General features: G+C 37.1%; 1 protein-coding gene across 1 annotated transcript; it reads left to right on the plus strand.

Annotated features, from left to right (window-relative positions):
* The first annotated feature begins 251 nt into the window (after positions 1–251).
* On the plus strand, positions 252–23,258 carry LOC122725034 (putative proline-rich receptor-like protein kinase PERK6). The gene is made up of 6 exons (XM_043961452.1): positions 252–300; positions 430–684; positions 1,317–1,748; positions 3,594–3,674; positions 3,812–3,882; positions 23,172–23,258. Exons 1-6 carry the CDS (start codon positions 252–254, stop codon positions 23,256–23,258), a joined length of 975 nt encoding a protein of 324 aa, XP_043817387.1.
* The last annotated feature ends 429 nt before the right edge of the window (positions 23,259–23,687 follow it).

The following is a 23,687-nucleotide window of genomic DNA, read 5'->3' on the forward strand; positions in this document are numbered from 1 at the left end:
AAGGTTTTAAATTTCACTTTACGGCTACATGCAAAAAAAAAACTTACCCTTTCCTTCACGTAGTTGAAATACTAAATCATTTAGTGGGGCCACTGAGCTCGTAGATTTGGTCTTTGTATTTTAAAATGTCCACTTAACCTCTGACGACTGACTCCCTTGCACAACAGCACGAAACCTCCGGTCTACTTATTGTTATCGGTCTTCGTTGTGTTGGTCATGGTTTCACAACTGTAGCGTCTTTGAAGCTTTCGATGGGTTGCGGCTGCAGCAAGCGTAGTACCCTCGATGATTATGATACAGGTATATTTTTATGAGCACAAAGAACTATTAAAGCCGCGCAGGGCTTTGGTGCTCCTTTTTCATGCAAGTTCTATGCTCGTTCTCATGTTTCATTTACTTGGGACTAATTGAGGCGCATTATAATCTCAGATTATGCGTACACATCCATAGCACAGCCATCTGCGTCTTCATCTTTATATTTCACCGCTGGTAGCCCATCGTCACTTCCTAAGACGGACAAAGGATATGGACAGAGACGATCTATGCAAGCTTTTGTCTCTCAGAATTATGAAGGATTTGGACAGAGCCAATCTGCATCTTCAACCTCACTTCCCAAGGAGCCTCATAGTCATACGCCTGTCTCCCAGAATCGTCAAGGACATGGACATACGCCAAAGGAAACTGGTGAGTTCTTTAATAGATTCAATGAAAACTTGCTTAGACAAAGACTTTATGGACTGGTAGTGTAAAATTATAGTAGGGTTTTATATGGTTCTCACTGTAATTTTACACTACGCATCCATATAAAACCGGTCTAATTAAATGGTTTTACACTATGGATTCATCTACAAGATTGTAGCCAAAGGATTCATCTACAAGATTGTAGCTAAGGTTTTGGTCCAAGAATAGATATGTGGTCTTCATGTTCCAATATTATAGTTGAATCTCATGCCCCTAGCGACTGTTTTTTACGGCTAACTCCATATCTAACAGTCTTCAAGTTCTTCCACCGACCCAATTCATACATATCCTAAGAGAATCAAATTAGATTGCAGATGCTCTTGCAAAGCAGGGTATTCCCAGGACTAAGGATTTTATTGCTTGGTTGACTTTTCTGTTTTGTCGATATATCTCTTGTACCAGGTTTTTCACTTAGCATGTTTTATCTTAGGTTGCGAGTTTTGGGGGTTTGGTGACCGGATGTACCCAAATTTCTCAATGCTAAGTTTTTCTTGATTTATTAATAATATTTTACTTATAAAAAAAATATTTTCTAATCCTCCTCTAACTAATTGAGGTATGTTATAATTGATCAGATGATAGATACAAGTCACCGGCTGTAGAGTCAGTTGCGTCTAGCTCATCCTCGTTTCCTGAGGAGAGTAAAATTAATCATGCATCTGGCTTTGAGCTAAAGAAATATAGTTTTAAAGAACTAGCAGAGGCAACTGAACATTTCTCCAACAACAAATTCCTTGGCGAGGGTGCTTTTGGCCAAGTCTTTAAGGCAAACCTAGACGGAAAAGAAGTTGCTATCAAGAAACTCAAAATGGTACTGATGGATACCGAGGTTGACCATAGTGATGAGCAGCCGAAAAATCTCGAGAAACTGTTGGAGGAGCTTGATGTCCTAAGAATTGTGAATCACCCAAATGTTGTTAAAATGGTCGGCTACTGCAATGAACAAAAGAATAAATTGCTCGTTTTAGAATATGTTGCCAATAAGTCCTTGAGGTTTCATTTAAATGGTAAGTCCTTTGAGCCATTTTATTTATTTATTTATTTTGAGTTTGTGGTAATTATTTGAATAATGCTAAAAAAATTATTTATCAATATAGGGTGAAATTGAAACTATTTATCAATTTAATGTTTGCTCTAAATAAGTCAATGCAACATACATTTTTTAAAGCACTAACAAGCATATAAATCAAAATTCGTACTTATGAAAATGTAAAAAAAATATATATATTATTTAAATTAAGTCGACATAAATCTCTAGTATAAAATGAACGGATCATATAAATCTGGTTTAAATAAAAATTTATTTATAAAAAAATCAATGAAAAATATATATTTTTTCCGTGAAATGCTAGTTTTGACTAGAATCTAGACAAATAGTATAATTACCATCTCCACTCTATAAAGACACCAATTAGTCAAGCTCATATTAAATTGGTTCGTTTATTTACTTTGGTGAGTTCTTCTTCTCTTCCCTAATACATATATATATTTGTTGTGTTTTAGTATTTATTTAAAGACTAACTAGATTATAAAAGTATAATGTTTATATGTTTTTATAGTTTTATCTAAACATTTTAAATTTATTTTTATAATTTATTCGAGTGTAATTTCACTTAAGTTTATATTTGAAATTCAATTTTTATTCGCATATCATTCCACACTAATACAAAATAGGTCTGAGGCAGCTACGGTGAATTATTGTGTTTTAATGCTTTAATTATAATCATAGGCTAATAGCAACATTTTGAAATTCACTGCAGAGACACATTTGTCTTTGTTACCGAGTATAAACAGCGGCTTATTTACTTTTTGATAATAAATAAAAAATTTGATTAAAATTATAATTTTATTAAATATAAAATAAATTTTCGCTTATAGTATATTATTGTATAGTTAAAAAAAGTGAATTTTCTATATAATAATTTTGAATTGCCGTCTAATTGTTACCGAATATTAGGATAACAATTATATAACTCTTTCTAAAATACTACTGTCTAAAGACTAAGATATTGTAGTGGTATAATAAGTAAAGATGAATATGATATATCATAAGTACAAAAATTAAACTTCAAATATTAACTTTAAAATTTAGTTGAAAATTGCACTCAATTAGAAAGGTTAAAGACAATACATTTAAAACTAAACATTTACATTAAAATGCAAAAACACTTAAATATTTAGCGTCTACTATCCAATTGGCGCACTTGAATTTTTATAATCTATACATAGAGTTTTATTAGTGTGAACATTCTCCATTTATTGAAGAACATTACACAGATTTATATTCTAAAACTTTTTGGTAATATATATATATATATATATTTAGAAGGAATTGAAAGCAGCCCATGTAAAGTAGAAATTTGTAGTTTAAGATTTTCGATTATTTGTAATACAAATTATGTATTATATATGTAATTATATAAAGCTTAAACTGCCTATAAATAATACATTATAGTAAATATTACTAGAAGTCTCATACCCTAAACTTGGATAATATTCTTCAAAGGATAAAGAATTCAATACTAATTAAATTTTGCATATAAATAATAAAAATTTAAATAGCTATCAAAATATACAAAAAATACGACAAAAAAAAATTCATCAAAGAAAGGAAGTCCAACAATTTCGATCTAAGTTCGATTGATTGGTTTTTTCATAGAGTTCGGTATTAATGGAAAACGCCATCACAAATGATGTTTCAATTCTTGTGAAAGTACTAATTTGATTGGAACTTTTAGAAATATTTGAAATGCTTTTTAAAATGTTAATTTTATATTAATTTATGTATATATATCATTTAGACATAACTGTAAATATGATATTCAATTAACCTTACAAATATATTATCACAGGAAAGAAGCCTTTGGTGTGGTCAAACAGGATGAAAATTGCTATAGGCTCCGCTAAAGGATTACAATATCTCCATAAAGAATGTGAGTAGTCACTCAAATATTCATTACCTGCTAAAATAATTTTGCCACACTTGATGTATTTTCAATCTTTTATAAAAATTGTGCTAATAGTTTTTTGTTATATATTTTTCAATTCTTTCGATATTTGTATCTTTCAGGTGATATTAGAATCATACATCGAGATATAAAGGCCGATAATATTCTACTTACCAATGATTTTGAACCAAAAGTAAGTTCTTTTTATATAACTCTAATCTATCAAAATAAACCAAACTTTTTTTTTACATTTTGTTAATCTAATCAAGTAGCCAAACTTCTAAGTTCTTAAAACATTATCTAATTTTTGTTAATACAATATTAAAACCTTTTTTTAACTTATTTGCAAATAGCATGAAAAAAACAACTAAATTTATCACATTCATCAACTCTTTCATAATATTATTTGTTAATTATGTATCTTGAATTTTCTGCCTGTTTTTTTTGCCAAATTATGATTCAATCTGAAAAATTTTATTCTGTGACTCGAATTGAATAAAAAATGAGATATTAATTTTTTTTTTCCTTACTACGCATTGTGTGGGATTTTTTAGAAAATCACTAGATTAGAATTCGAGAATTTTAAGAAATTGCATCATATTTTTTCATTATGGTGAAAATTTAGCTTTGTCAATCCGTGAGTTTTGAGAGATTGCATCATATTTTTTCATTATGGTGAAATTTTATCTTTTTCAATCCGTGGACATAAATCTTAGGATTAAACTATGTCAAATTTCTTGTGTATTTTTTTTTCTTATAATTCGATTAAAAGGGTGCATGTGTATTTAAAATTGTGCATTTATTTTAGCATTATTTTTGTAATTGATGCACATCTAATAATGATGAGACCTTATGCTATTGAGGGGGGGGATAATATGCAATTATAATTATCTAATTTCATTGTATGGCTAAGAATTTTAATGTGCAGTGGATATCTAAATGAATTTTAGCAGTAGCTAATGGTAATGATAATATTGGATCAAACTAGAAAATGAAGTAGAATGATAAAATTATAATAATATTTCACAATTTCAAAATACAAATTGGATAAATTTTTTTAAGCATTTCAAATTTAGCTTTAAATAATTAATTAAATTACCAAAACGTGAAAAATACTTTTTTGGTAATTAAGTCTTTTGCATGTCAATCCTCTTCTCATGCTTCTTAATAATCAGAAAGATATCTCTCTAAGTTTTGCTCTCAAACCTTATTCCGAATTAATCCTATCTATTTAGAATCAACTTAGCTTGGAAGGACCTCTCATGTACAATGACAATTTTGCTCTTTTCTCTCTAGATCACATTGTTGGACCCATTAATCAAGTCCAACATTTTATCTTTAATGTTGTTGGTTCTACAAATAGTGATATTTGTTATGTAAATAATTCTGTCTTCGAGTTTTGATTCATTCGAGTCTAAATTTTTATTACAATTTAAATGGGTGTGCATGAACTACTGGCTTTGCCGTCATATTGTACCTAGATTTCTAGGATTGATTGTTTTGTTTAGTATAGTTTAATTTCAGATTGTAGGAAATTTTTTGTAGCGGTTTCTTCTCTTATTAGGTCATTTTAGAAATTTTATGGTTGCTATATTATTGTTTATGAGTTCATAATCAGAGTCTTCCACCAATTCTATCAATCTAGATATTATGTTTTTTTTTTTTGTGTGGTTGCTTATCTTCTGGATGTTCGATTTTAGCATTATTGTCGGTTTAAAAACACTTTGTACTGCTAGTATGCTTTATAGATGTTTTATTGAATATGTTTTTCATTTCGCTTATTGTCTTGTGTTTTTTGTTTTATAATAATCTTATTAGGATTATTATTGTTAGGATTTCTTTCCCTTTAGATTGTTATAGTTTTAACAAAATTTTTGGAGAAATATAAATAAAGTACTGATTTTGTGAAGGATTATTTATATGAAATGAGATAATAGATTGACATGGTATGTATAGCAAGTCCCAACAAATTATAACTTTTATACTTTTTTAATATTTTTTAGAAATAACCGTATTTTATATTTCTATTCTCTATTGACTTATCATACTAAATTAGTCATATGCATGTATTTGTCATATATATATATGTTATACCATATTTTATGGTACTAATATGATATCAATGCTCCACTATATCATTACTCTAATTTTTTAATAATCTTGATTCACTTGGGTGTATTCAGGTAATTTTTTATCTCATTACTAAAATATTACTCTTACTTCTTAATAAAATAAGATAAATTTAAAACTCTACTTTCTATTTTTCTTTTTAAAAAAATCATATTTATTATGTTGATATATATCGAGATTAAATAAAAATACTTGAAATCAATTAAGCTAAATGAAAAGTACCAATGAAGAGAAAGTGAGGTTTTGAGACTTTTATTTAGAGAATACATAAGAATAGTGTATATTGATAGACATAGATAGTAAGAGGAGGCTAAATGAAATAATTTATTTAAAAACAGCTTATTTTCATTTTTTTTCTTGAAAAGATGCTAATATGAAAACTCAAAAAAAAAATATTGAAATTTTATTATTCATTTCATTCTACAATCTTTTTTATATATATATTTTTAAATATCTCATGATCTTATCTACTTTCGTTTTTTTATATTATAGTTAACATATAAATTGACTATTATAATTGTTGTTGTCGGAGGCTTAAACTCCATCTCCAGTGAGCAACGTAACAGAAAATAAGAAAATAAAGAAAAAAACAAAGAAGAAGGAGAAACACAAAGATTTACGAGTTAAAATTGGTATTTTGAGGATCATCCTACGTTTCGGGAGAGGAAATCCTCTATTGATGATGAATTATAGATAAAATAATAACCATACATGAGTACAAACTCGATTACAGGGAAAACAATCACAACGCTTTTTACTTGGCGTACTTTTTCATACCCAAAACAAAGGGATGTCTACTCCTTAAATAGCAAACTTAACGACCTTGACTCCTATGAAAAGACTAAAAAGCCACTCACTTCTTTTAAATGAAGTTGGGTAAATAAAACGTTATTGTTCCTTTTAAACCTCTCAAACGTTCCGAGCACTTTAAAAAATTCGTACATTTTAAACTTCTGGGCTTCCAACCTCTTCAAGTCTTAGCGAGTCTTCGAGCCTTCGAGCTTTCCTTCTTGCCTTGCAAGCTTCCGAGCATCCGAGCTCCTGAGCTTCTGGACAGCTTGCCTGTCTTGACGAGCCTCCGAGCTCCACCAGCCCTATGAGCATGCCAGGCTCCATCAGCCTGCAAGCATCTGGGCCACTCTTGCCCTAGCGAGTCTTCAGGCCTCTAGGCTATTCTCACCCTCTAGCCTTCTTTCATCAAGCCTACCTTACTCAACCCTGCTTCCAACAGGCAGGTCTTCCTTTTAGCAAATCACCCCATCAACAGGTCATCGCACCTCGTCATAGGTTGTCACCTCATCTTATTATTTGTCAGGCCATCTACTAGTCGTCTGATCTCTCTCTCTATTTTTATCTAGAGGTTCTGAGTTCTTTTGAAGAATTTGAGTATCAATCCGTTAATTCTCCATCTTGCTTGAACTTCTTCAACACATGTGAACTTCCTTTTGACCTGACCCTCATCATTTTTAGTTAGCCTCAATGAGCTCAACTTCCTTTTGAACTTGTTAACGGTAAAGTCTTAGTTAGTGCATTGGTAGGGTTTTCTTTTGTGTGGATTTTCAAAACCTTGACAATGCCTTTAGATACCAAATGTCTAACGAAGTGCAATCTGATATCTATGTGTTTGGTTCTTTCATGATGCATGTTGTTCTTTGACAAACCTTGCAATATGATATCTATGTGTTTGGCTGACCCTCATCATTCTTAAGTAAACCTCAATAAGCTCAGCTTCCTTTTGAACTTGTTAACTGGTAAAGTCTTGGTTAGTGCATCGATAGGGTTTTCTTCTGTCTGGATTTGCAAAACCTTGATAATGCCTTTAGATACCAAATCTCTAACGAAGTGCAAAATGATATCTATGTATTTGGTTCTTTCATGATGCACGTTGTTATTTGACAAACTAATGGCACTCTGAGAATCACAAAACACTTCCATTGTCTCTTATTTGAATCCAAGCTCCTCCATCAGACCTTTTAACCAGATTTCCTCCTTAATGGCTTCTGTTAAAGCCATATACTCGGCCTCTGTGGTCAAAAGAGCTATGACATGCTGTAGACCTAATTTGTAGCTTACAACATTTCTACCAATAGTTAATACATACCCTGACACCGATCTCCTTTTGTCCAAATCAGCTGCATAATCAGAATCACAAAAACCTATAACCTTCAGACTTTATTCCCTGACACAATTGAGTTTCAAATTTTGTGTACCTCTAATATACCTGAGTACCCATTTCACAGTATTCCAGTGGTCTCTTTCTGGTTTGCTCATGAACCTGCTGATAACTCTGATTGGAGCCAAATCCAGCCTTGTTCTGATTAGAGCATACATGATGCTACTAACAACACTTGAATATGAGAACATTTCTTTGAATGACTCATAAAACTCCACTAAATCCTTACTTGAACTCAGCTTGAAATGAGGCCCCAATAGAGTATTCATAGCCTTTGCTTAGTTCATTCCAAATGGTGTTAAAACCTTCTGTACGTAATCCTCTTGAGATGGAGTTAATCAATTTCCAATTCTATCTCTCTAAATGTTCATTCCCAGGATTTTCTTTGCAGACCCCAAAACCTTCATATCAAATTCCGCTCTCAGCATTTCCTTCAATTTCTTGACCTCTAATTGATCCTTTGCTGCTATCAATATGTCATATATATATATATCATTAGATATATTAGAGACTGATCTTTAAGTTTTCTGAAATAGACACAGGAATCAAAATTGCTTCTCTGAAATGTATTATCCTGCATAAAAGAGTCAAATCTCTGGTTCCATTGTCTAGGTGACTATTTTAGACCATAAAGAGATTTCTAAAGCTGATAAACCCAATCTTCTTTCCCTTTTTCCACAAAACCCTCGGGTTGTTTCATGAAAATCTGCTATTCCAGAGTTCCATGTAAGAATGCAGTCTTCACATCTATTTGTTCCAATTTCAGATTCTGATATACCATCTATGATAATAGAACCCGAATTGAAACATGTTTAACCACAGGAGAAAAGTTTTCATTATAATCTATTCCTTCTACCTGTGAGAAACCCTTAGCAACCAATCTTGCTTTGAACTTGAGTTGTTCCACACCTGGAATGCCTGACTTTCTCTTCAAAACCTATCTACACCCTATAACCTTCTCTTTTCATGTTTCTTGGTGAGAATCTAAGTGTTATTATGTTTTGGTGACTTTATTTTCTCCTCCATTGCTTCTTTCCACTTTCTCCAGTCCTTAGATTGCTTGGCTTCTTGATATGATATTGGTTCTTCTATTTTGATCTCTTCTGTAGATGTGAAGGCAAAAGCCACAGTCTTAGCCTCATTATATCTTGAAGAGGATTTGATTTCTCTTTTACCTCTATCCTTTGCAAGCATATAATCACTAATATCTTCTTGCTGAGAATCCACCTCTTCCTCTGGCCTTTGATCCGATTATGCATCATCAGTGTTCTTGGATTCATCATATAAAGAGATATCCTTCTCTTTAGATCCAGATGAACTCTCAATTATTCTCTAAGGAACTCTACCTTGATCTTTAGTCCCTTCACTGTTCTTGTTCTGCAAAGTAGGAACCTAAAGAGTAATAGTCTCATTTTTTGAGATTTGCCTTATAACCTCTTCCACCTTTTCTTCCTGTAGATCCTTGAACACTTGTTCTTCATTGAATCTTATATCTCTACTAATGACACATTTCTTCTCCTTTAGCAACTAAATCCTGTAACATTTGATTCCTTGAGGATATCCAATGAATATCATTTTTCTTGCTCTTGGCAATAGTTTACCCTAATCTGTATGGATGTAAGCCACATAACCAAACCTCCTCAAGTGTGAATAGAAAGGCTCAGTCCCTAACCACATCTGTTCTGTAACATTCAACTTTATAGCAGTAGATGTGGACTTACTGATCAGGTACACACACGTAGATGTAGCTTCAGCCTATAAATTTTGAGATAAACTCAGCTCACTAAGCAAGCTTCTGATTTTTTCCATTATTGTCCTATTCATCCTTTATGCAACACCATTCTACTATGGTGTATAAGCACGTGTTCTGTGCCTCTGGATTCCCTGCTTTCTATAAAATGAATCAAAACTTTGATTACAGAATTCAAAATTATTGTCTATCCTCAATGTCTTTATCTTCTTTCCTGTCTAATTCTCCACTAAGCATTTTCATTCCACAAACTTCATAAAGGCTTCATCCTTTGATTTCAAAAAAAGAATTCAAACCTTCCTAAAGTAATCATCAATAAAGGAGATGAAACACTGACACTTTAATAGAGAGAAAGGAATATTTGGTGATCCCCACAAGTCTGAGTGAATGTAGTCAAGAATTCCTTTTGTTGTATGCTTTTTGCTCTCAAAGGAAAACCTGTGAGATTTACCAAAGATATAATTTTCACAAAAACTTAGAGATGATAGATTAGTACCTTGAAGAAGACCCTTTTTTACCAGAGTCTCCAATCCCTTCTGACTCATATGTCCAAGCCTATTTTGCCAAAGACAGGTTTGATCCCGAGTAGTCTCGAATAGATTTGCTTCACTAAAAATCATTTTATCTTGCAAAACGTACAAACCTTCTATCAGCTCTCCTTTGATGATAACTGTACAGCCTTTGACAATCTTCATTATGCCTTTCCGAGCCTTGTACCAGCAATTCTGCAATTCAAGTGCATCAAGAGAAATAAGGTTTCTTTTGAGTTTAGGAATGTACCTCACTTGAGTTAACATCACAGTCGAGCCATCATGCATCATGATTCGTATTATTTTGACTCCTTTGACGTCACAAATTGTGTTGTTTCCTATCTTGGCTCTACCTCCATCTCTTTCTTCAAATGTGGCAAACCATTTTTTTCTCGGGGTCATATGGAATGTGTAGCCTAAATCCAATATCCACTGTTCTTTAATCTCTGACTCAGTGATGGACAATACCTCTAAAGTTTCTGCAGTCAAAACTTCAGAATCTTGCATATTGTTATTTGCAATTGCTGCTTCATCCTTCTCATTTTGAGAAGCCTTCTGATTATTTTTCCTCGAATAGCAGTCCTTGAAGTGACCTTTCTTACCACAATATCAGCATTCGAATTTGCTCTTGGACTTCGATCTTGCCCTCGATTTGCTCTTACACCTGTTCTTGTTGTCTCTATACTCAAATCTTCCCCATACTACCAGACCTTCACCTTGATTTCTCGTACCCTTCTGAGTATTGAGTTCTGCTTCTTTGGACCTTGCTGCAGTCTTCACCTCTTCAGCCGTGATACTGGTTCTTGAATACTTCAGAACCTCCCTTAACTATTCATAAGGAGAAGGCAAAGAATTCAATAGATACACTGCTTGAAATTTTTCCTCCACCTTAACCTGTAGATTCTGCAAGTCAGATAACATCTTCTGAAAAACGTCCAAGTTCTCCTCAACGGTCTTGCCCTCATCCATCTTAAAGCCCGAAACCCTCTGCATCAGGTACATTCTATTACGTAAAGATCATTCTAGGTAGAGTTTCTCCAGAAGTCTCCAGATCCCAAAAGCAGTCTTCTCATGGATCACTTCTCTAATAATCTGATCCAAGAGACACAAAACTATCAAGTTCCTGACCTTCTTACTCCTTTCTCTTCTTGACCATTTGATCGGCTCGTCAATATCTTTCTCTCTCAATCTTGCTTCTTAATCCGAGGTGATGATTAAAGCAGCCCCAAAGGATTCTAAGGTTTTAGAAGTTAAAGAAAGAATTCTTTTCTGGATTGGAGTTCTTGGTTTCTTTGATTCATTTTCTTTCTAAAGATTCCAAATTTCTAGATCATCATTGAGAGCATCTTGCAGCCCCATGATCTCAAGACTTATCTCGATTTTTTCTTTCCAAAGCATGAAATCTCCTCTTCTATCAAACTTCTCCACATCAAGTTTTTACATTGTCGATGCCTTTCTTTTCTCAATCAGGTTTCAAGAAAACTGACCGACGACGGACCTCTCCGCTCACAAATCATGCTCTGATACCACTTGTTATTGCTAGAGGCTTAAACTTTAATCTCCAGTGAGCAATATAATAGAAAAGAAGAAAAGAAAGAAAAGAAAGAAAAAACAGAGGAAGGAAAAACATAAAGAGATTTACGAGTTCGGATCGATCTTTTGAGAATCGTCCTATGTCTTGAAAGAGACAATCCTTTATTCACAATGAATTACAGAGAAAAGAATAACCACACATTAGTACAAGCTCATTTATAGATCAATAAAATGGCAGAGAAAATAATCACAGCGCTTTTTCACTTTATGCACTTTTTCATACCCAAAACAGAGGGATGTCTGCTCCTTAAATGACAACCTTAATGACCTTGGCTCCCATGAAAAGTGTAACGACCCGGAAATCCGGACCGCTACCGGCGCTAGGATCCAGATCGGCATAAGGCCGCCGGGACCCGTAGCAAGCCTACTATGCAACCTGTACAGTCGGTATAATCCCCAAACATGAATAAACATTTCCATGAAACATTTAAAACTTTACCTTTAACCAGCTTGACCTATGTATGCACTATGACTGGACTCATAGAACCCCTAGGGTCAGCATACTCTATGTCAAACTCGGTCTAAAACATACATTAACATAAAAATAAAACTCATGTACAAAGGGATTATCCAACTCGGGCCAAGCACAATACTACAACTCTGAACAAATTACATAATATCATTTTGTAAAACAACTCTTTTACATCATTACATTACATATCTTTACCTTACATCATTTCCACTATTAATCTATTACATGAATCTGACTATAGACATAACCTGCTAATCTTCTGACTATCTCTGACCCTGCAAACCTGGGGTTAGGGGAGAGGGGTGAGCTATAAAGCCCAGTGAGCGGAAACCATACTAACAAAACAGTTCATTTACAAGTATGCCATCATGGAATGCATCACATCACAAACATATCACATCAAGGATGAATTTGTCACCATTAGCCCTCTACATATTGTAATATGTCCAACTATATCAGGGGCGATGAGGCCACACCTAGTATTCGCTTACATAACTCATATCATAACATGTCCAACTACACCAGGGGCGATTAGGCCTCACCTAGTGTTCGCTTACATAACATAGTACCAGGGGCGACCTGGTCTTTCTATCTCATATCATACCATGGCATATCATATCATATTATCTCATCTCATACTGAGGGCTAAGGATCATCCAATATCCATCCACATCAACAACATATTATGCAATGCATCATATTCGTGGGTTCTAATGCAAAACAACCTAATACATATATCATGGCATTTTATGATGCATGGATCATGCTCTAAAATCATTTAATTTCTTAATTTAAAACATTAGGTTTAGTTCCACTCACCTCTGGCAGACGCTGGACTGACTCTGCAACTGCTAACACTGATGGCCTCCTCGATCCCTCGGGTCCGATCCTACACAGGTGGACTCGAATGAGGTGCCAAACACACTCTAAACAACTCATAAACAACTCCCCAAAAACCCCCTAAAACATCACTTAAACATGCATAGAAAACACTCAAGAAAAGGCTGGGCAGGGCACTTTCGGCGGCACCTTCGGCGGCCGAAAGTCCCAGACAGAGACGAAAGTCAGGCAGGTTCGGCGGCAACTTCGGCGGCCGAACCCTCTCTCCAGAGACGAAAGCCAGGCACTTTCGGCGGCCGAACATTACCTTCGGCGGCCGAAAGTCTGCTTTCAAGCCCAAACTCGACTTTCGGGGGCAAGGTTAGGCGGCCAATCTCTGCATCATCAGGCAGGTTCGGCGGCCGAAACCACCTTCGGCGGCCGATCCTGAGTTCATCCAGAACTCAGCCTTTGTGCATTTCAAGCCTCCCAAACCTTCCATACACCCCAACTTCTCAAACACATGCATACATCCCTAACCATTCACAAAGGAGCTCAACCAAGCTTAAACTCCCAAAAACAACATCTAATGCATACATAGATAGTTTATGACCCACATGGGCCAAAACCATCAAAACAAACCAAACCTCACATACTCTCTCCCAATCATGCATACTCTCTCCCACATGTTCAAGGGGCTTGGAAACTAACTTAAACCCCAACACAAACATCACAAGAACATACATTATCATACATTGGGCATAAAACCCACATAAACCCTAACGTGCATATCTACCCATAAAAACTCCCATAAACTTACTTAAAACTTCATTAAAACAGTAGAGAAGCAAGGATCTACACTTACCTCTTGAAGATCGAGGGTTGGTGTGACCCAAAGCTTGAGATATGAAGGACCCAAGCTCTACAAGTCTCCAAGCTCTCAAAACCTTGATCAAAACTTCAAAACTTCAAAACAAATTGTAGATCTCATGAAAACTTGAAGGATGGGTAGAGAAAAACATGAAAACGACCAAAGGAGGACCAAAACTCACCTGAGCTCGAGAATGGGGAGAAAACTCGCCCATTTTCGGTCTGAGGGGCTTTTATAGGTGGCCAGCCAAACCTCCTTCGGCGGCCTAACGTGCATGCAAAACACCCCCATGTTCGGCGGCCGAACTTGAGGTTCGGCGGCCGAACCTGGTTTGTTCAAACAAGGCTTTCGGAGGCCAAAGGCGCTCCCGAAGCCTTTCCATGTTCGGCGGCCGAACTTCACTTTCGGCGGCTGAACCTGGCAAACGCCTCCTTGGTTCTTTTCCTTTCAAAACTCAAATCTTTTTCATTTAAAACCATGAAATCAGTAAAAACATTTTAGAAACCACATTTTACCGCTTTAGAAGACTCTGGCATCAACAAAATTCCATATTCCAACGGAGATTCCGCCGGAAGGTAGGGATTCCGATGCCGGAAATCTAGCCGGGTATTACATTCTTCCCCCCTTTAAGAACATTCGTCCCCGAATGTTCAAACAAACAGGCACATGCATAGACATAACATAAGCACAATCATAATAACACATAAACTCTAGTCTATAAAGAAACACGGTATTACTGGAGTAGGAGCTCTCGGTCTCCCTGGTGCACTTTTTCATCTTAAGGTGATTCTAAGAGACTTTCACTATCGGGATTTCCTTGTTTCCACACTTTCTGACCTGTGTGTCGGCGGTCCGTACTAGCTGCTCAACATAGGTGAGATCCTCTACGATCTCCACCTCTGGTTCTTTTCAGAACCTCACTCGGACCCGACACGAACTCATATACCGTGGAAACATGGAAAAACGGATGGAGCTCTTCCTTCGAAGTAGGTAAATCTAACTCGTGGGATACATTCCCAATCCTTTGCAGGATTTCAAAGGGTTCAATGTATCTGAGAGCTAATTTACCTTTTTGCCCATAACGAATCACCCTCTCTTTAGGAGACACCTCCAGTAAACCTCGACTTCCTCGAAAACCTCAACATGCTTCCGCTGCACACTCTGACAAAACTCTTCTCTCTTTTGATACTCTACATGCCTCTTTCGGACAACTTCATAACTCTCCTGCTGACTCACAGCAGTTCTAATTCTTCTCATTCTTGGCCACTGACCTTCTTCTTACTGCACTAAGGGATGGGGTAAGCTGCTAAGTGGATTTCCGGTTGAGGGCATCTATCAAAATATTTGCCTCACCCGTAATTGAACCTTGAAGTCATAACCACTATGCAGTTTTTATCCATCACCTCTTCCTTCGGTTCTTCTTCCTTGACTCAAGATGTGTTGCAAGCTCCTTCGATCTGTAAGGATCTACCCTCATACCTTATACAGGTATCGCCTCCACATCTTGAGTGTAAAGACCACCATCGCCATTCTTAGATCATGTGTAAGATGATTCAACTCATGCTTCTTCAGTTACCTAGAAGCATAAGCAATCATCCTGCCATTTTACCTTAACACACAATCTAGTTCCACTCAGAGCGCATCACAGAACACTGTGACATCTTCATTACTGGTGGACAGAGCCACCACGGGTACTGACATCAACATTTCCTTCGGCTCTTCAAAGCCTTCTTCACACTGAGTAGACCACACAATCCTCTGGTTCTTCTTGATCCATCTGGTCATAGGAGCGGCAACTCTAGAGAAGTTCTAGATGAACCTCCAGTAGGTAACCTGCCCAACCCAAAAAGCTCTTGATCTTTGTCACTACAATGGGTCTGGGCTAGTCAGCTACAACTTCAACTTTCTCGGGTCTACCTCACTTTCCTCTTTCCGACATACAATGACCCAAGAAAGGTATGCTCCTCGACCGAAACTCATATTTGGAGAACTGGGCATCCAAGCCATGTTCTCTCAGGATCTGCAATCCTAATTTCAGATAATGGGCAGACTCCTCTGTAATTCTGGAACTCACTGAGGTACCATCGATGAAGACAATAACGGAGTGGTCCAGAAACTAACTGAAACTTTGCTTATGAGATCTATGAATGCTGTAGGGGCGTTCATTAACCCGAACGACATTCCTAGAAACTCATAGTGCCCATATCTGGCTCTAAACACTGCTCCCTGAACATCTTCTTCCTTGATCTTAACTGATAGTACATGGACTTCAGATCTATCTTGGAAAGGCAACCAGCTCCTGCTAGCTGGCTTAAATAGATCGTCGATCCAAGGTAACAAATACTTACTCTGGGTAGTGACTTTGTTCAACGACTTGTAGTCGATACAAAGTCCTTGGGATCCATCCTTCAACCTCGCAACAACACTGGAACACCCCAAGATGAGGTGCTCAAACAGATGGGAACCCTTGTCTACCAACTCTTGCAACTGATCCTTACAACTTTTTCAACTCTGTTGATACCATCCTGTGGGGAGAGATAGAGATTGGTCCAATTCCATGCATTACTTCTATTTTGAACTCCATCTCCCTGACAGGCGGTAGTCCTGGGAACTCATCTGGGAAAACATCTAAAAACTTTTCCAACAACTGGCACTGAGGCTGGCTCCCTGACCCGACCATCGAACTCTCTCTAAAAAAAACTAGAACCCTTGGTAATCTTTCCGGAACATCCTACGAGCCCGTAGGGCTGATAACAAACCTCTAGGTATCCCTACTCTGTCCTCTCTAAGGACTACCTCTGATCCATCCTGACCTCTGAACCTGACTACCTTGTCTCTGCGGACTCAGGTAGCACCACTAGTAGAAAAAAAAGAAAAACAATCCAACCCTAGAATGACGTCAAACAGTCAAATCTAGGACCACTAGGCCAGCTGGAAGGCATCTACTCATCACATATTCTGAACTGTACCGGCAGACTGACTCTGCCACTGATGGATCACACTCGGGTCCACCGACCCAAAGGGGATACTCTAACCTATACGCTATCAAGCCCAATCCCTCAAAGGCTCACGAAGCCAACAAAGGAAGAGAAACATCAGGGTTCATAAAACATACACATCAGAACATACTAGAGTGAGATTACCTGATCCCACCGGGTTCGATGTGTTAGCCTCCTGCTGGGTCATAGTGAAGATCCGCGCTGGAGCTGATGGACCTTCACTTGGGAAACCTGCTGAAGAAGGAGTTATCCCTCTTCCTCTACCTCTGCCCTGTGCCATGGATGGAGCTACTGGGTGAGCTACACTGCCTGGAACTATCTGCTGGGACCGTGCGAACAAGGTCGCAGTGGGACACTCGCGTGCCATGTGCCCATCCTGTCCGCACCTAAAGCATGCTGTTGTCCCCACCAAACAGACTCCCTTGTGCAGCCTACCGCACCTCGTACATCTGGAGTTACCCGAACCAGAGCTCGAACCATCGCCTAATCCCAGACCAGACTTTATCCGGTCCCAGAACTTGCTCTTCTTCGATCTTCTGAGGCCTCTGCCTCCCTTCTTACTCTTTGTGACAGCCTCGCTTAGAGGGGAGAGATTAACCTCACTTGTCCCCGGGACTTGGAGACCCGAAGACTGTGCCACCGACTGCTTAACTGTCCCTCGGATGATGGCACTAGCCTCCATTCTCCGTGCCATATCCACTATAGTATGGAAACTCTCCCTTTCTACTGATTGAATCAACGAGGAATACCTGGAGTGAAGCTTCATAACATATCTCCTAGACTTCTTCAGGTCTGTGTCGAGACCTTGTCCTGCAAACGGCAACAGCTCCAGGAACCTGTCTGTAAACTCCTCTACACTCGTCTCTTCCGTTTGCCTTAACTGCTCAAATTCAATCATCTTCAGTTCTCTGGAACTATCTGGAAATGCCCATCCTGCAAACTCATTGGCAAACTGCTCCTAGGATAAGCCTTCCAACCTTGGGTCCACATAGTTTTTGAACCATTCTCTTGCCTTCTTGCATTTCAATGTGAACCCTGCCATCTGAATGGCTCTACTGTCACTTGCTCCCAACTCATCAGTTATCACCTTCACCGTTCTGAGGTACTCAAAAGGATCATCACCTGATTCAAACTTGGGGGCATCCAACTTTAGGTAGTCTGTCATCTTTACCTTACCCCCAACTGATGAACCAGGTTTGGGTATCTGGACATCAGGGACTATTGGCTCTGCTGGTGGAGGAGGAGGTGCAGCATTTCCTGGGTTAGGGTTTGCTGGACCTGGGTAGAAAGATGAGGGTGGAAACATGGGGTACTGTGGGTAAGGTGGGAAAAAGGGTGGATTGGGCATAAAGGTGGGATATGGGCTGCAATGAAAGAAATCCGATGTACCTCCCATCGGATACCCTGGCCCTTGTGGGTAGGGTGGATACTGTGGTGGAATAAAGCCTGAGGCCTGAGTGCCTCCTTGGGACTCTCCCATATCCTCTTCTGACATACTCCTGCCCAAACTGCTATCTCTTCTCTGATTACCCTCCTCAGTTTCCATCACATCCGCTGACATACCTTCATGAACCGATCTCCTCCGACCTGCATCAAAAGACCTTCTAGGGTCCCTTGATGTACCTTCTCTGCTTGTTCTACAAGATCTTGCCCTCTGCAGAGCAGGGGAATGGGCATCCATGCCCTCATTCTCTGGTGGAGCTCCAGTCAACCTAGCAGATCGACGAGTTCCTCTCATCTTGACTTCTGAAAACATAACATAACGCATAAACATTAACATCAAATGGTTCATGTGCAACACATGAACCCGCATCACATACATAGCATATCAATAATGCACATGCATAAAATCATGGCATTTCACATCATCATACAAGACAGGACTCCACATCCTATCCTAGTGGACATGATCTCTCCTACTGTGCTTGCCCTTCTATAGCCTTTATGAGCCCGACATACTATAGGTCCGACCATGTGAACCTAGGGCTCTGATACCATTCTGTAACGACCCGAAAATCCGGACCGCTACCGGCGCTAGGATCCAGATCGGCATAAGGCCGCCGGGACCCGTAGCAAGCCTACTATGCAACCTGTACAGTCGGTATAATCCCCAAACATGAATAAACATTTCCATGAAACATTTAAAACTTTACCTTTAACCAGCTTGACCTATGTATGCACTATGACTGGACTCATAGAACCCCTAGGGTCAGCATACTCTATGTCAAACTCGGTCTAAAACATACATTAACATAAAAATAAAACTCATGTACAAAGGGATTATCCAACTCGGGCCAAGCACAATACTACAACTCTGAACAAATTACATAATATCATTTTGTAAAACAACTCTTTTACATCATTACATTACATATCTTTACCTTACATCATTTCCACTATTAATCTATTACATGAATCTGACTATAGACATAACCTGCTAATCTTCTGACTATCTCTGACCCTGCAAACCTGGGGTTAGGGGAGAGGGGTGAGCTATAAAGCCCAGTGAGCGGAAACCATACTAACAAAATATTTCATTTACAAGTATGCCATCATGGAATGCATCACATCACAAACATATCACATCAAGGATGAATTTGTCACCATTAGCCTTCTACATATTGTAATATGTCCAACTATATCAGGGGCGATGAGGCCACACCTAGTATTCGCTTACATAACTCATATCATAACATGTCCAACTACACCAGGGGCGATTAGGCCTCACCTAGTGTTCGCTTACATAACATAGTACCAGGGGCGACCTGGTCTTTCTATCTCATATCATACCATGGCATATCATATCATATTATCTCATCTCATACTGAGGGCTAAGGATCATCCAATATCCATCCACATCAACAACATATTATGCAATGCATCATATTCGTGGGTTCTAATGCAAAACAACCTAATACATATATCATGGCATTTTATGATGCATGGATCATGCTCTAAAATCATTTAATTTCTTAATTTAAAACATTAGGTTTAGTTCCACTCACCTCTGGCAGACGCTGGACTGACTCTGCAACTGCTAACACTGATGGCCTCCTCGATCCCTCGGGTCCGATCCTACACAGGTGGACTCGAATGAGGTGCCAAACACACTCTAAACAACTCATAAACAACTCCCCAAAAACCCCCTAAAACATCACTTAAACATGCATAGAAAACACTCAAGAAAAGGCTGGGAGGGCACTTTCGGCGGCACCTTCGGCGGCCGAACCCTCTCTCCAGAGACGAAAGCCAGGCACTTTCGATGGCCGAACATTACCTTCGGCGGCCGAAAGTCTGCTTTCAAGCCCAAACTCGACTTTCGGGGGCAAGGTTAGGCGGCCAATCTCTGCATCATCAGGCAGGTTCGGCGGCCGAAACCACCTTCGGCGGCCGATCCTGAGTTCATCAAGAACTCAGCCTTTGTGCATTTCAAGCCTCCCAAACCTTCCATACACCCCAACTTCTCAAACACATGCATACATCCCTAACCATTCACAAAGGAGCTCAACCAAGCTTAAACTCCCAAAAACAACATCTAATGCATACATAGATAGTTTATGACCCACATGGGCCAAAACCATCAAAACAAACCAAACCTCACATACTCTCTCCCAATCATGCATACTCTCTCCCACATGTTCAAGGGGCTTGGAAACTAACTTAAACCCCAACACAAACATCACAAGAACATACATTATCATACATTGGGCATAAAACCCACATAAACCCTAACGTGCATATCTACCCATAAAAACTCCCATAAACTTACTTAAAACTTCATTAAAACAGTAGAGAAGCAAGGATCTACACTTACCTCTTGAAGATCGAGGGTTGGTGTGACCCAAAGCTTGAGATATGAAGGACCCAAGCTCTACAAGTCTCCAAGCTCTCAAAACCTTGATCAAAACTTCAAAACTTCAAAACAAATGGTAGATCTCATGAAAACTTGAAGGATGGGTAGAGAAAAACATGAAAACGACCAAAGGAGGACCAAAACTCACCTGAGCTCGAGAATGGGGAGAAAACTCGCCCATTTTCGGTCTGAGGGGCTTTTATAGGTGGCCAGCCAAACCTCCTTCGGCGGCCTAACGTGCATGCAAAACACCCCCATGTTCGGCGGCCGAACTTGAGGTTCGGCGGCCGAACCTGGTTTGTTCAAACAAGGCTTTCGGAGGCCAAAGGCACTCCCGAAGCCTTTCCATGTTCGGCGGCCGAACTTCACTTTCGGCGGCCGAACCTGGCAAACGCCTCCTTGGTTCTTTTCCTTTCAAAACTCAAATCTTTTTCATTTAAAATCATGAAATCAGTAAAAACATTTTAGAAACCACATTTTACCCCTCTAGAAGACTCTTGCATCAACAAAATTCCATATTCCAACGGAGATTCCGCCGGAAGGTAGGGATTCCGATGCCGGAAATCTAGCCGGGTATTACAAAAAGGCTGAAAATTCCCTCACTTCTTTTAAATGAAAGAGGGTAAATAAAACACTTTCGTTGCTTTTAAACCTCTCAGACGTTCCAACCACTTTAAAGAATCCGTGCATTCTGGGCTTTCAGGCATTCTGAACTTTCGGGCTTCTGACCTTTTTAAGCCTTAGCGAGTCTTCAAGCCTCTAGGCTTTCCTTCTTGCCTTGCAAGCTTCCGAGCATCCGAGCTCCTGAGCTTCTAGACAGTTAGCTTGCCTTGACGAGCATCCGGACTCCACTAGCCCTACGAGCATCCTAGGCTCCATTAGCCCTGCAAGCATCGGCCTACTCTTGCCCTAGCGAGTCTTCAAGCTTCTGGACAATTCTCGCTCTCTAGCCTTCTTTGATCAGGCCTGCCTTACTCAGCCCTGCTTCCATCATGCAAGTCTGCCCTTCCTTCTGATAGGTCATCCCTTCAGCAAATCACCCCGTGAACAGATCGTCACACCTCGTCATAAGTTGTTACCTCATCTTATCATTTGCCAAGCCATTTATTGGTCATCTGATCTCTCTCTATTTTTATCCAAAAGTTTCAAACTCTTTTAAAGAATTCAAGCATAAGTCCTTCAATAATCTTATTTAATTTTATCTTATTTTCAACATTAACCTTTATTACTATTTTTTTTCAAATGAGAATTCAAATAATCACTTAGCGTTTAATTCAAATCACATGTTATTAATAATAATTTTGTTGTTTTAATAAAACTTAAGGGTGTATTTAGTTATAGAAAACACACCTATTTTCTAGAAAATATTTTCTTATTTTTTAAAAAATTAGAAAATACATTTATTTTAATTTTTTTGCTCTAATTGGAAATTTTTATTTCTAAATTTTATAAAAGAAATAAAAAATATTAAAATGATTATTTTTCATGTTTTCTTCATTATATTAAAAAAATTAAAAAACATGATTTTCTAAAATGAAAAACACGGAACTCTGCGAACAAACAGACTTTACATAAATAAAACATGATTTTAATAATTATATAAATTTATTTTATTTTATTTTAAATTAATGTAAAATATATGAATTTTTTTCTTTATTTTAAATTAATATAAAAAATAAGGTAGAGAGTATTATAAAAAAATAATGTTAATTTGAACATATATTCTAGTTTTTTAAATTGAAAATAATTTTTAATATTACATTAAATGAACAGATTTTCTAGAATAAAACAAAAAAAAAAATGAAAACAAAATTGGAGATACAAAACAGAAAATTATTTTCCATAACTAAACACACCCTAATATTTTCATTTTATATTAAAGATTACTACAATCGAAAAGTCAATAAAAAAATTATCTTTTAGCTAAAATAAATATAATTTCTTAATTTATGTGAAAAGGTGAAGTAAAACAAATGATGGGACAGAGAGAGTACAAGACAACTCATGAGAATTGTATGAGTGTAGATCTTAGTGTCTTTATGACTCGATTAGCCATTCTCTTTATTTTCATATGGGCCTTATTCTAGTTTCTTTAGGGGTTATTATTTCCCTAATGATTCAATACATATACTCATTATATACTATGTATTCATAATGCATCACTTTAGAAACTTTAAATATATAATAACATGTTTGTGTTTCTTAAAAGAAAAAAAAATTGAAGTAATACAATGAAGCCATTATATTTAGTTGTCTTTAATATTTATTTTACTGAAATCACTTTTATATCAGGTTGCAGATTTTTCTCTTGCTAAATTTTTGCCCAATGCTACTAATGTTAGTCATATCACCAGTATATTGAGGGGAACAAATGTGTAAGACATACATTTTTTTTTATTTATTAATATGTTGTATAATTATTTCTTTGTTAACTATGTTGATATATGACATTGTTACTAAGTTTATTTTTTTAATAGTTAAATAATATAATAAATTATAATTAAGTAAAAATTTTATAGTATATTTATTTTTTAAAAAATTAATTTTATTTTTTATTGCAGTTATGCAGATGCAGAACATGGTGATATCCAAAAAGTCTCTGAAAAATCTGATGTTTATTCCTTTGGTGTTGTGCTAATGGAGCTAATTAGTGGAAGAAAACTTATTGATAAAAATATTAATATTATTAATTGGGTAAGTGCAAAATCTTTTTTTTTTGTCAATTTGGAATTTTTTAAGAAAATGTAAAGTTTTTAATATTTTATTTAAAAATACGAGTAGTCAAATTTTTTTAAATTGATAAATAAA

This window comes from Manihot esculenta, chromosome 11, assembly GCF_001659605.2.
Source record: "Manihot esculenta cultivar AM560-2 chromosome 11, M.esculenta_v8, whole genome shotgun sequence".
NCBI classification, from domain to species: domain Eukaryota; kingdom Viridiplantae; phylum Streptophyta; class Magnoliopsida; order Malpighiales; family Euphorbiaceae; genus Manihot; species Manihot esculenta.

Excerpts from the sequence above, each read along its gene's own strand:
- LOC122725034 (XM_043961452.1), top strand. The coding sequence starts at position 252 with ATGGGTTGCGGCTGCAGCAAGCGTAGTACCCTCGATGATTATGATACA. Across the intron at positions 1,749-3,593 it reads CTTGAGGTTTCATTTAAATG|GAAAGAAGCCTTTGGTGTGG; the intron begins GTAAGTCCTTTG and ends ATATTATCACAG. Across the intron at positions 3,883-23,171 it reads CCAATGATTTTGAACCAAAA|GTTGCAGATTTTTCTCTTGC; the intron begins GTAAGTTCTTTT and ends CTTTTATATCAG.